At 47.3% G+C, this 13,979-nt stretch overlaps 1 protein-coding gene across 2 annotated transcripts in view; it reads right to left on the bottom strand.

Annotated features, from left to right (window-relative positions):
• Positions 1 to 10,299, bottom strand: part of LOC137439677 (uncharacterized) — a 213,439-nt gene extending 203,140 nt beyond the window's left edge. For both annotated transcript variants that reach the window (XM_068135666.2, XM_078768399.1), the window contains exons 1-2: positions 10,032 to 10,299; positions 9,837 to 9,900 (exon numbers count right to left, since the gene is read on the bottom strand). In XM_068135666.2, the coding sequence (XP_067991767.2) occupies positions 9,837 to 9,900; positions 10,032 to 10,056 (89 nt within the window). In that variant the 5' untranslated portion in view covers positions 10,057 to 10,299. The remainder of the gene's footprint in view (positions 1 to 9,836; positions 9,901 to 10,031) is intronic.
• Positions 10,300 to 13,979: the final 3,680 nt, after the last annotated feature.

Genomic DNA, 13,979 nt, shown 5'->3' with positions numbered 1-13,979 from the left:
TATTCAGATCTTCACCAAAATCGAATCGATTCTAACTTGTCGGACACCCAACCTCTCCACCAAGTTTCGTCCAAATCCGTCCACAACTTCTTGAGATATCCTGCTGTGTATCGTTTTTTGCCCGATCTCCCAATGGTGAAGAATCACTTAAAAAATTATCGTAGCCGGATCCGAATCCGGATCTTCACCAAAATCTCATACGCTACATCTCTACCAAATTTCTTCGAATCCGTCCACAACATTTTGAGATATTTTGTTCACAAACGGACAAACAAACACAGACAGACAGACAGGGGTGAAAACATAACCTACATGCATCTTTGGTGGCTGAGGTAAAAATGTTTAGGCATTATAAAATTTGGCCATTTTATGGTGTTAGTGCATTTTTATAGTGGCACTAATGTCTGATTTGGTGCATGGCTTTGTCCATCTTTCATTTATTTTGCCCCAAAAACGCCATGTGAGTGTTGAGAGTGAAGGTGCGGGATGGAGCGGAACTGCATGGGAACAGGATATGCATGACTGACAAAATGGTGTGGGTATACCCGAAGTGGCTTGCAGACAAGGTAATTTCAGGAGATAAAAATACCCATGGATGTAAAGAGCTACGTGGCGCTATCCCATGGACTGCCATGCCACAGAGAAAGCCCACTCCAGTACAATATGCGGTAAGAAGTGATGGGAGCTCAGAGTGGGGGTGGTGGCCAAAGACCAATCCGACTTGGTGAGTGTGGTGGTGCTTGAGGACTGGCAAAGAGTCTGGCACCACGGAAATGTGAAAATTGTGCCCATTTTTAAATCTTAGTCTGCCCAGAGATCCACTGCTTAGAACAAACATGGAAACTTTAGTCTTGTGAAGAAAGGTTGGAATGTACATAATCGTTGTCGGTTCCCTTTTTGTTTTGCCCCTGCGTTTGTGATTCAGTATAAAGCTTTCTTGCTTTGTTAAAATCCCTTTCGCATATTGTTTATAGCTTTGTTACTGCATAGATTCATTTGCATTTGTTCGATTTAAAACTGCACTGAAGTCCGTGTATTGCTATGAAAACAGTGACGTTGATGTGCATAGCGAGTGAAATGAGTGTATTAGCTCCGTTATGTAACCCTGGAGTTGGTTTACCGGTTTATAACGTGGCTGGCTTGAGAGGGCCCTAAGGGCCGTAAATCCAAGCCCAATCATGCCGTTGAATTTACACCAGGTAAGTTGACTCAGTATACATGTGTATGTATTGTGTGTGTGTGTGTGTGTGTGTGTGTGTGTGTGTGTGTGTGTGTGTGTGTGTGTGTGTGTGTGTGTGTGTGTGTGTGTGTATGGGTGTGTATAAGTGTGCATGTGTGTATATGTGTGTGTGTATATATGTGTATATGTGTGTATAAGTGTGCGTGTGCGTGTGTGTGTGTGTGTGTGTGTGTGTACCATCAAGTGCCAAGCTTGTTATTCTGGTGATATCACCACCTCGACTTTGAGACGTGCCCAAAGAAATCTGATATGAATAGGCCAACACTGCAGAGTGTTTGTCGCTGTGACATACTGACTGGCATTGCGAAGCATGGCCGATTAGGGAATTGCCGTTATACCATCCTGAATAGGAAGATCTGGTCGAACGGAGAGATGGGAATGCGAGGTATGAAAAGATGTTTTCCTCTATGTGCCCCTGTGACCAGCTCAGCTGCTATAGCATTGTGATGCATTGCAGTGATTGTGGACCTGGATTCGTTGCAATGACCATTAATTAGGTCAAATTAATTGGCCTCCCCATCACTTCGCTGATAGGTTTAATCAAAAGACAGCATGTTGCACGTCACAAAAATATTGCACATCTACAGTATCTGCGAGTCTCAATGAGGATGTCAAATAAAGTGGAGTGCATGAAAAAAGGATATTTTATAACAATTACTTGTTGTTGTGGCTATTGTGGTGGCTGCGGTTGTTTGTGCGCTCCTTCCGTGTACTTTCATTTTTTTTTTTTATATTGCTTCAAGAGGTATTACTACATACATGACACGTTTGTGTGCTCCTTCCACCCGGTGTGTACCCCGGTTTAGAATAGGTCACCGTATCCCTGCGTGTCGTAAGAAGAGACTAAAAGGGTTGGCGTCAGGAAGGGCATCCGGCCATAAAAACATTGCCTCAAAAAGAGAACCATGACAATTACGACGACATATGGGCAGGGTACAGCCCGAAGTACCCCGTGGGGTTGAGTCTCGTCAAAACTCAAGATGGGGAACCCGATCGAAGCAAGGGTGGAAATCACTCCATTTATGACGACGAAACGTCTGATGCCCGACGTGGATCGGTTTCTGAGATTTGGGACATGGAATGTAGGGACAATGACAGGGAGATCAGCAGAAGTGGTGGAAGTATTGGTGAGAAGAAGAGTGGACATATGTTGTGTGCAGGAGACGAGATGGAAGGAAAGTGGTGTGAGAATGGTGAAGGGTAGGCAGGGACAGAAATACAAGTTTGTGTGGCAAGGGTGCCCAGAAGGCATGAATGGTGTTGGTGTCCTGTTTTCTGAGGAGTTTGTAGACAGTGTGGTGAGTGTGACTAGAGTGAGTGATAGGTTGATGATGGTGAAAATGATGATTGGAAAGCTCTTGGTGAACGTCATCTCGGGATATGCTCTGCAGGTTGGTCGGAGCGATGAAGAAAAGGACAAGTTCTGGTGTGCGATATAGAAGCTGATGGAAAACGTGAAAGATGACGAAGTTGTTGTGGTAGGAGGAGACCTAAATGGACATGTGGGAAGGAGTATGGACGGTTTTGAGGGAGTTCATGGGGGTTACGGATATAGTGTGAGAAATGGAGAAGGTGAAAGGATTTTGGAGTTTGCTGATGGAGCTGATTTGTTGATTTGTAATACTCAGTTCCAGAAAGAGGATAATAAGCTTGTTACATACACGTCAGGTGGGTCGACGACAACCGTTGACTACCTGCTGGTGTGTAGGCGAGATAGGGGGCACCTCCGGTACACAAAGGTGATCCCGGGGGAGGAGGCCGTTTCACAGCACCACTTGGTTGTCTGCGACATAAGGGTGAAAGGTGCGAGGAGAGCTCGGCGGGTAAAGTACCAACCGAGAATGAAAGTGTGGAGGTTGAAAGAGGTGACAGTGAGGGAGGTATTAAAAGAGAGGCTGAGTATGGCAGAGGATGATGTGGTTGAGCTTGAAAGTGGTTGGATGTCAATGCAAGATAGTCTGTTGGGAGCCGTTGGTGGGGTATGTGGATGTACAAAATGACCACAGAGGCACTCGGAAACATGGTGGTGGGATGATGAAGTTGGAAAGAGGATTGACGAGAAGAGGAAGAAGTTCAAGGAATGGCAGAAGGCGAAGGGTACGGGCGCAGAAAAAGCAGAGCATGAAAGTTATAAGGCAGCCAAGAAGGCTGCAAAGAAAGAGGTAGCAAAGGCGCAGGAGGCATGAAGGAAAATGTTCAGAGAACGCTTGGATTTGGAAGAGGGTCAGAAAGCAGTATTCAGGATTGCAAAGCAGATAGTGAAAGAGAGGTGTGATGTGATGGGGGTGAGTTGCTTGAAGGATGAAGTGGGACAAATCGTTGTGGACCCAGATGGAATTAAAGGAAGATGGAAGAGATATATGGAAATACTGTTGAATGCAGAGAATGAATGGGATGGCAACATAGAGAGGAACCCAGTTTTCGGACGGGCAGAGAAGATAACCGAGAAGGAAGTTGAGGAAGTGATAAAAGCAATGAAGAGTAGAAAAGCGGGAGGGCCGACGGGAGTTGTGGGAGATATGTTGAAGGCAGCGGGAAATTTGGGTGTGAAGACAATGACATAGATCTGCAATCTGGTGGTGAAAGAAGGCCGCATTCCAGTGGCTTGGGAACAGAGTACCCTCGTCCCTCTATACAAGGCGAAAGGTGACCCTCTGGAGTGTGGCTCGTATCGAGCGATAAAGTTATTGGAGCATGGAATGAAGGTATTGGAAAGGGTGTTGGAAAGGAGGATAAGGAAGAAAGTAAAGATCGACGAAATGCAGTTTGGATTTATGCCACGAAGAGGAACGACAGATGCGCTTTTTATTGTGAGGCAGTTGCAGGAGAAGTAGATGGAGAAGTGGAAGAAGTTGTTTCTTGGGTTTGTTGATCTGGAGAAAGCATTCGATAGGGTTCCACGTGAAGTAGTGACATGGGCATTGTGGAAGTTAGGAGTGGAGGAATGGTTGATCAGAGTAGTGATGGCAATGTACAAAAGAGCGCGCACAGCTGTAAGGACGAAGGACGGGAACAGTGGTGAGTTTGAGGTGAAGGTGGGAGTGCATCAGGGGTCGGTACTAAGTCCACTACTATTTGTATCTGTGATGGAGGTGCTGGCTCGGAACGTAAAGGAGGGTTAACCGTGGGAGTTGTTGTGTGCAGATGATCTGGTATTGATTGCAGAAAGTATGGATGGACTGAAGGAGAAGATGAACAAGTGGAAGGAATGTATGGAGACAAAAGGTCTGAAGGTGAATATCGGAAAAACAAAGGTGATGGCAAGTGGTAAAGCATGTGGTGAGGTGGAAAGAACTGGGAAGTGGCCGTGTGCTGTGTGCAGGAAGGGTGTCAGAGTGAATTCCATTCAATGTACAATGTGCGCTGAGTGGGTTCATCAAAAATGTAGCGGTCTGAGAGGGTCATTAACCAGTGTGGCAGCTACATTCAAGTGTAAGGTGTGCACAAAAGGAGCTGCAGATGGAGGAAATGTTGAGTTGGATCTTGGAGACGGCATGAAGCTGGAAGGTATGAAAAGATTTTGTTACCTAGGAGACATGCTGAATGGAGAAGGTGGATCAGACTCGGCAACGGTTGCTGGAGTGAGACGTGCATGGAAGAAGTTTCGGGAACCGAGTGGAGTGCTGACGAGGAGGGGAGTGTCGTTGAAGCTGAAGGGAAAGGTGTATGCTGCATGTGTGAGAAGTGTTATGATTTTTGGGAGCGAGACATGGGTAATGAACGTAGAGCAGCAACGAAGGCTGGAAAGGGTGGAAATGCGAATGGTTCGATGGATGTGTGGAGTTTCGTTGAGAGAGAGGAAGACAAATGATGAATTGCGAAAGATGATGGGAATAGAGCCTGTGATGGATGCTGTGAAGAGAAACAGTTTGAGATGGTTTGGTCATGTGTTAAGGAAGGATGAAAGTGACTGGTTGAGAAGAGTGATGGAAATGAATGTAGAAGGAAGTAGAGGACAGGGAAGACCGAGAAAGACTTGGCTAAAGATGGTCGAAGAAGAAATGCAGGCAAGGGGCTTAACAAGGGGAGATGCAGAAAATAGGGCAAAATGGAGAAGATTGTCATGGGGACCACAAGGCTAACCCCCGCTCTTGCAGGGAAAATGGCCTTAAAATACCTGTTGTTGTTGTTGTGTGCTCCTTCCATGTCCTTCCAAAGTGTTCCTGATGTCATTGGATAATAAATGTTACAGTTAGAACCACTACATTAAGCTCTCATTCCCGCTTCTTCTTCATTCCCGGAAAGAAGGGCTTTCAAAACAGGCATCTTGATGACTAAACTGACACTAATTTTTGTTCATAGTAAATCTACTATTAGTTTTCCAATGGTACCATTTTCATTATTTTACGACAGCAAGAAGGCCGACATAAAAGCTTCAAGTCCTACTTCTTCTTCGCGTGATGGACTGACAGATTGGGGAAGGGGGGTCGAGGGGAGTGTGTTGGGAGGGTGAGGGAGTGGGGAGAAGAGATCCATCTCCTTTCAATAGTAGTAACACTCATTCCTTCCAGGAGTGAAAAAAGGTGTCAATACTTTGTGTGTCTGCCTTTTGCCTTCTTGAGTGCCATCACTCTTTTTTATCGATGCTTCCTTTATACGACAGGAATATTGTGCCCAATATACTGGAGTATATTCCACAGTTTTGTAATGTTAGTTGGGTTCCTCTTGTTCTTCTCTGTTTCCAGATAATCCCATATTGTCTCATGTCCGGAATCTGGGGTGGCCATTCTTACACTTGGAGCACACCAGCCTATAACCTTCTCCCGCTAAGGAACCCCACGGAGAGAATGTTCTCTCTCATGCCACTGAGGAACCCTATGGAGAGAACGCTGTCTCTCGTGCCGGTAAGGAACCCCATGGCGAGATTGGCATGTGAAATGGTGGAAGAGTGCTGAAGGAAGCCCATGTGAATGATGTGCGAATGGGTAAGTAACACTCAAGGTCCGATTTCCTGCATTCAGCGCTCAGCGTGGTATGTTCAAAAAAAGCCATGTTTATGTGAATGAATCGAACGTTTGAAAGACTGAAACATGATTATAAAGTGTGATGTTCATTTAACGGGTGTTCAAAAGCCAGCTGTTCGTAAACTGGGGACTGCCTGTATTAGAAGTGCATTTTTGGACCAATATCTTGTTAGAAAATGAATCTTCTGATTGAATGATTTCCACGAGGAACTGCATGGTGCTGCAGTATCTGCTTGTACTTCTCTTTTGTTAGTGTCCCATGGATTTTAACAGGTTTTCCGACAGCAAAAGCTGAGATACAACCCGAGGCAGTCACAAATCATCTCCAGTATTTAACAGTAGGCTGCAAACATTGCGTACAAGAACGTTCTGCATGTCTTCAGCGTACGAACTAGCATCTATTCGATAAAAAAAAAATCAGACTTGCATTCATCAGACCAGAGCACCCGATTCCATTGTTCAGTCCCCCAATATTGGTGTTGCCTTGCAAATTTCAGTCTTTTCACCATATTCTGTGGTCTCTTTACTGCAACTCTAATATGGAGCTGAATTGAAAATGCAAACTGCAAATCTACCATGGAGTCACTCAAGGCTTGATGGCAGAGCTGAACTGTTCCAGGAGCTGAGGTATAAAACTGTACGTTCGCTGAGGGCGGACAAGGAGGCCTATGTGCAAGGAATCTGTGAAAGGGTAGAGCATCACTTGTGGTGATGTTGAATGCCCAAACTGTTGAACAGTACTGTTCATACACACACACACACACACACACATACATACATACACACACCTTATTTTAGTGTTATGCAAAACTAGAACGGCACTCTACGTCATCGCGATGTCAACCAATATGCCTCCACCCACATTATGACATCATTATCCATACTTGCACCAAATTTGATTTAAATCACTTAGGCTGTTCTCAAGTATCACATTTTTACCTGACATGACCTTTGACCTTTGATGCAGGAATTTAATCAGTTCATCATTTCATCATAATATATACTTATACAAAGTTTGGTCAAAATCCCATAATTGGTTCACAAGTTAGCTCAATAACCGAATTTTTACCTAATGGGAATTCTGACCTTTGACCTCTTGACCCCATAATCTAATGTGTTTATCTTTACATCATTATACATACCGGTACCAAGCTTGACTTGGTTCCCTTCGGCCGTTCTCAAGTTATAAACCTATTACAGACTCTGACCTTTGACCTCTAGAACCGAAAGTCAAATCAGTTCATCTTTGCATTATTATACATACTTGTGCCAACGTTTATCAAAATGTCATCACTGTTTCCCAAGCTATTGCGGTATCAGGGTTTTTACCTAACATGACCTCTGACCTAACATGACCTTTGGGGCCACTTAATGGCCCCAAAATCTAATCAGTTCATCTTTACCGCATTATACATACCTGCACCAATTTTGACTTGGATCCCTTTAGCCATTCTCAAGTTATCACGGGAACAAAATCCCATCACGGACGGACAGATGAACGGATGCACAACCGGAAAACAATGCCTCCGCAGACGAAAAAAAAAAAAAAAAGCAACCTCATCCTCACATTTTTCACAAACAGACGATTTTTCCCCTTGTTAACCTGTGCAGATTTATGCAGATTTATCATTTTTCAGATCAAAAGCACACCGTGTTCATCAATGATGGCAATGTACCAAACGACTATTATTTATATTAACAGCTCCAATTAATTATTGGCACCACCTTGTGGGGTGAGCTGGGGAAAGTCCTGGCCTAAGTCTTGCATAAACCAGTTGGCCACGCCTGACTGATGATTTGGGCAGGAATTTGCCATTTGTTTGAGGCACAGTGATAACTCGCCTACTCTTCACAAAACAAACCACCGTGGGATCTTTATCGATAACCACCATACAAACCGCATCCTCTGGCTTAACAGCCATCTGATGGGCGGCGCAAGCATTGAAGGCTCGTCGTGCATGCGGAACGCAAGGATGACAGTTTATAGCAGTGTCGAGTTTGGAACGCAGGCTAGGCAGGTCAAAAACAGTATGCACGACTTTAGGCTTTCATGCCAACCCATGACAATGCACAGAAACATTTCAAAATTTAAGCTGTCACACCCAATTAAGCTTCATCTCTTTAAGGCACTCCGTTCGACCACACAGAGCTTCCCATGCTTTGCCCAAATTAGCTCCTTCATAATATACCAATTATGATGTCGAATGAAAGGCCGAGGTGTCATATGAATATAGATACATTCATGGTCACGAGTCATTGTATTCCATTGCTTACCAAGATGGACATCACGAGTTGGAAGGCACAATAATTAAGATTCTCAAGCTGGTCAGGTTGTGTGTAATACCTCAGCAAGGATATCAAAATGAACTTTGATGATGGTGGAGGGCATCATGCCGGTGCTCTTCCAACACCACATTACTTCAACCCATCAATTAATGCACTTATAGACAAGGTATCTAAAAAATCAAACTCATTCACACATTAGATAAAGAAGATCCACCACATTAGTTAATGGCCTTGTAGACGTGGTATTCTAAAAATCTAACTCATTGACACAATAGATAAACAAATAGGTCCACCCTATAAGTTAATGGATTTACAGATATAGTATTCTAAAAATCAAATTCATTGGCACAATAGATAAAGAAAAAGGTCCACCCGATTAGTTAATGGTCTTGTAGACATGGTATTCTAAAAATCTAACTCATTGACACAATAGATAAACAAATAGGTCCACCCTATAAGTTAATGGATTTACAGATATAGTATTCTAAAAATCAAATTCATTGGCACAATAGATAAAGAAAAAGGTCCACCCTATTAGTTTATGGTCTTGTAGACATGGTATTCTAAAAATCGAATTGACACAATAGATAAAGAAATAGGTCCACCCTATTAGTTAATAGATTTATAGATATAGTATTATAAAAATCGAACGAATTGACACAATACATGAAGAAATAGGTCCACCCTATTAGCTAATGGTCTTGTATACATGGTATTCTAAAAATCTAACTCAATGACACAATAGATAAAGAAAAAGGTCCACTCTATTAGTTAATGTATCTCTCCATGAAGTGTCCATCAATGATTCAATAGATAAAGAAAAAGGTCCACCCTATAAGTTAATGGTCTTGTAGACATGGTATTCTAAAAATCAAACTCAATGACACAATAGATAAAGAAATAGGTCCACCCTATTAGTTAATGGTCTTGTAGACATGGTATTCTAAAAATCAAACTCAATGACACAATAGATAAAGAAAAAGGTCCACCCTATTAGTTAATGGTCTTGCAGACATGGTTTTCTAAAAATCAAACTCAATGACACAGTAGATAAAGAAATAGGTCCACGAGATGGTGTTCACATAATTGTTGTTCCTGTCCTCAAAACAATGGGTCCCGGGCGTTGCTATGGCTACAACCCTGAACACTTCTCAACACACACTATTTGGATCGTTGCCATCTTCGGTTCGTTGCGGTTACCCTCTCAAAATAAACCTCTAACATCAGCCAACCCGAGGCCGAGGGCGACGGAGAGCGATTGGGAACTTCGGTGTGGGTAATACTATTAGTGTTAGTATTTGGGTCTCACTGCCATCGTTCGGACACTTTTAATCGCTCGTTCTCACCTTTTTATCGCCTTTCCTTTCTTTTTGTAGTGGCGCCTCTTGCGGACTTTGACTGGGGTCCCACCTGGGTGAGAGGCGAGGACAGCACCGTCAGGTCATTGGGTTGGCATAATATGAATAGGATGGACTTGTGAATAAAGCTCTTTGCACCTCCTAAACCGGCAAAAAGTTTTTGCCGAAACAAAGAAAACTTGCCAGGCTGCATGATTCCTTCCGGCATCGCTTCGTGAACTCGAATTCTCTCTCTCTCTCTCTGTGTCCCAAAGGAAAGGACCCTATCCCTGACCCGTTTGGAACAGAGCGTGGCTCGACAGGCAGCAGGAGGACCGTCAGTCCGTCACACGGGCAACCACCGCATGGGGCCCCAGTGAGTTAACGGATTACGAATCCTCTCCCTCCTCTGCAGACTAACTCCTCCTATAATTTCATCGTAACAATCTTCTTCTTTAGATATCCTCAAAATAAAGCACATCTCAACCACGTACCTCAGCAGTTGGAGGAATTAAATTTCCGTTCTCAAAATCAGAATTTTGTCGACTCCTCTTGAGCGAATTGATGTCAAGGACTACGTTTTCGATTTTATATAATTAAAGCTAAATTTTTAACAAATGCTGAGGTTCGTGTCGTTCATATACACCGCCTCAAAAATAAAGGCGACAACAGTTGTCGGACGTGTGATTAGTTTTAAAACCTGATTGTAATTGTATATATTGAGAAAGCAACCAAAGTGTCGTCAATTGTACAATTTGTTTTCGAAAAGCTTGGTATACGTAGTTAATTACAAATGGAAATGTTACGTCTCACATATACGAGACTAGCTGAGGTACCCGGCTTCGCCCGGGTTGAATAAGAATAATACAAATATATGATGAAAAGAACATGTATATTTTAGAGCAATATCACAGTACATTTCCTACATGACGTTTTGTCAATTGTCAATTTCTCAAAACCTCTTGGTCTTGGTATACAACATTTCTGGTTTTCTTACTTTGTGCCAAGACATAAAGATTGCTTGGTTTTCCAACCCTCGAGCAGCCCACGTACAGCTGGCCATGGGAAGTACCCGGCATTGCCGGGCGGGGGAAGGGGAGGGCAGGGGGAAGGGGGAAGGGGTAGGGGAGGGGAAGGGGAAGGGGAGGGAAGGGGAAGGGGAGGGGAGGGGGAGGGGAAGGGGAAGGGGAGGGGAGGGGAGGGGAAGGGGAGGGGAGGGGAGGGGAAGGGGAGGGGAGGGGAGGGGAAGGGGAAGGGGAGGGGAGGGGAAGGGGAAGGGGAGGGGAGGGGAAGGGGAAGGGGAGGGGAGGGGAAGGGGAAGGGGAGGGGAGGGGAAGGGGGAGGGGAGAGGAAGGGGGAGGGGAGGGGAAGGGGGAGGGGAGGGGAAGGGGAAGGGGATGGGAGGGCAGGGGGAAGGGGAGGGGAGGGGAGGGGAGGGCAGGGGGAAGGGGAGGGCAGGGGGAAGGGGAAGGGGAAGGGGAAGGGGAAGGGGAGGGGAGGGCAAGGGGAGGGCAGGGCAGGGGGAAGGGGAGGGGAGGGCAGGGGGAAGGGGAGGGGAGGGCAGGGGGAAGGGGAGGGGAGGGCAGGGGGAAGGGGGAGGGGAGGGCAGGGGGAAGGGGGAGGGGAGGGCAGGGGGAAGGGGGAGGGGAGGGCAGGGGGAAGGGGGAGGGGAGGGCAGGGGGAAGGGGGAGGGGAGGGCAGGGGGAAGGGGGAGGGGAGGGCAGGGGGAAGGGGGAGGGGAGGGCAGGGGGAAGGGGGAGGGGAGGGGAGGGGAAGGGGGAGGGGAGGGGAGGGGAAGGGAAGGGGGAGGGGAGGGGAGGGGAGGGCAAGGGGAGGGGAGGGGAGGGCAAGGGGAGGGGAGGGCAGGGGGAAGGGGAGGGGAGGGCAGGGGGAAGGGGAGGGGAGGGCAGGGGGAAGGGGAGGGGAGGGCAGGGGGAAGGGGGAGGGGAGGGCAGGGGGAAGGGGAGGGGAGGGCAGGGGGAAGGGGAGGGGAGGGCAGGGGGAAGGGGAGGGGAGGGCAGGGGGAGGGGAGGGCAGGGGGAAGGGAGGGGGGAGGGGAGGGGGGAGGGGAGGGGAGGGGAGGGGGGAGGGGGGAGGGGAGGGGGGAGGGGAGGGGAGGGGGGAGGGGAGGGGGGAGGGGAGGGGGGAGGGGAGGGGAGGGGGAAGGGGATACAACATTTCTGGTTTTCTTACTTTGTGCCAAGACATAAAGATTGCTTGGTTTTCCAACCCTCGAGCAGCCCACGTACAGCTGGCCATGGGAAGTACCCGGCATTGCCGGGCGGGGGAAGGGGAGGGGAGGGGGAAGGGGAGGGCAGGGGGAAGGGGAGGGCAGGGGGAAGGGGAGGGGAGGGCAGGGGGAAGGGGAGGGGAGGGCAGGGGGAAGGGGAGGGGAGGGCAGGGGGAAGGGGAGGGCAGGGGGAAGGGGAGGGGAGGGCAGGGGGAAGGGGAGGGGAGGGGAAGGGGAGGGGGGAGGGTAGGGGGAGGGGAGGGGAGGGGGAGGGTAGGGGGAGGGGAGGGGAGGGGGAAGGGGAGGGGGGAGGGGAGGGGGGAGGGGAGGGGGAAGGGGAGGGGGAGGGGAGGGGGGAGGGGAGGGGGGAGGGGAGGGGGAAGGGGAGGGGGGAGGGGAGGGGGGAGGGGAGGGGAGGGGAGGGGGGAGGGGAGAGGGGAGGGGGGAGGGGTGGGGAGGGGAGGGGAGGGGGGAGGGGTGGGGAGGGGAGGGGAGGGGAGGGGAGGGGGGAGGGGAGGGGAGGGGAGGGGGGAGGGGAGGGGGGAAGGGGAGGGGGAGGGAAGGGGAGGGGAGGGGGAAGGGGAGGGGAGGGGGGAGGGGGAAGGGGAGGGGAGGGGGGAGGGGGGAACGGCTAGCTTGGCAAGCGATAGCAGGCTTTTTACTTTTATTTTTACCTCAATGAGGGCTATATATATAGTCCGTGCTTGGAGCCTTCAAGTTCAACATAGTTTTTTATGAAAAATAATGCAGATGTATAACAATCCACCAATGCAAGTTCAGAAATGAATGCAGATCCTTTACTTTGCGATACAAACGCAATTCCCGCCATTTCCACTCACGATCGTGGCCTCCACAGTGACCGCGCCGCGCCTCTTCTTCCTCCTACACTTCGTCTCACTTCTTTCACTCAAAATGCACGAAATTCTGCCGCATGAAATTATGTAGAGGCCTCGTCGGGGGGATATAAGGTAGATAAGGAAGGCGTTGTAACAGAAGAATCAAAATAAAAGTGGAAGAACATAAGGAAATGGGAGCTATTCTGGACCCACAGCCAAACCCGACAAACCATTGCAATACACCCCGAACGTCTAGCGCCACCACAAACGACACCATGGAATTGCAGCTGGCGCGGTTTTTTTAAACCATTGATATTAAAATAAAACGTAGCCTAAAACCACCGGGATTTTATGCTGATTCCGAATCTGTGTCGAAAACTTTTCTCCGATGTGTAGTTCTTGAGTTATAAGCGGACATCCAGACACACACACACACACACACACACACACACACACACTCCTCCTTTATAGATGTTTGCTACACTGCGTTCGTGAAGCGAATAGCGGGCTTAAGCGATCATGTGCGTACCATGAAATGGGGTGAATAGGGACAGCAAGGTGAATAGGGACACAAACTGAAAAAAAGTTCGGAAACTTTTTTCGCTGGAAATTGATAACCATACTGATTTGTTGATATTTGGGTTGAAAGTGTTCTCTTGTTTTTTTAAAAAGCAACTTATAGTCCCTATTAACCCCATATATGGGTTAAATAGGAATAAATAGGATTTTTATGGCTGTCCCTATTCACCCCGTTTTATGGGTGAATAGGGACAGTCACTAATACAAAAAAAATAAGAATCAAGAAATAGGGAGTTTGGAGAAACTTTTTATCCATATTTTTTTTCATTGGCACCGTGGTTTATATTATGGGTGCATATTATGTGCATCCATCTGAGCTATCAATTTAGCAATAAGTTGGAAACTCAGGATTGTTTCTTGATTATTATGTTAGTTAGACGGAAATCCAACCGGAACTCATGCATCTTTTATAACACAATCACTCTTAAGGGGGCATGGCTCCAACAACCGAGCGCACACCACACCCATACCATCAATAGCCCCACTGGTCCCGTGCCTGTGGATTAT

Source organism: Myxine glutinosa, chromosome 1, assembly GCF_964187855.1.
Source record: "Myxine glutinosa chromosome 1, kmMyxGlut1.1, whole genome shotgun sequence".
Taxonomy (NCBI): domain Eukaryota; kingdom Metazoa; phylum Chordata; class Myxini; order Myxiniformes; family Myxinidae; genus Myxine; species Myxine glutinosa.
The sequence above is the reverse complement of the archived record's forward strand: the minus strand, read 5'-3'. Positions and strand labels throughout refer to the sequence as shown.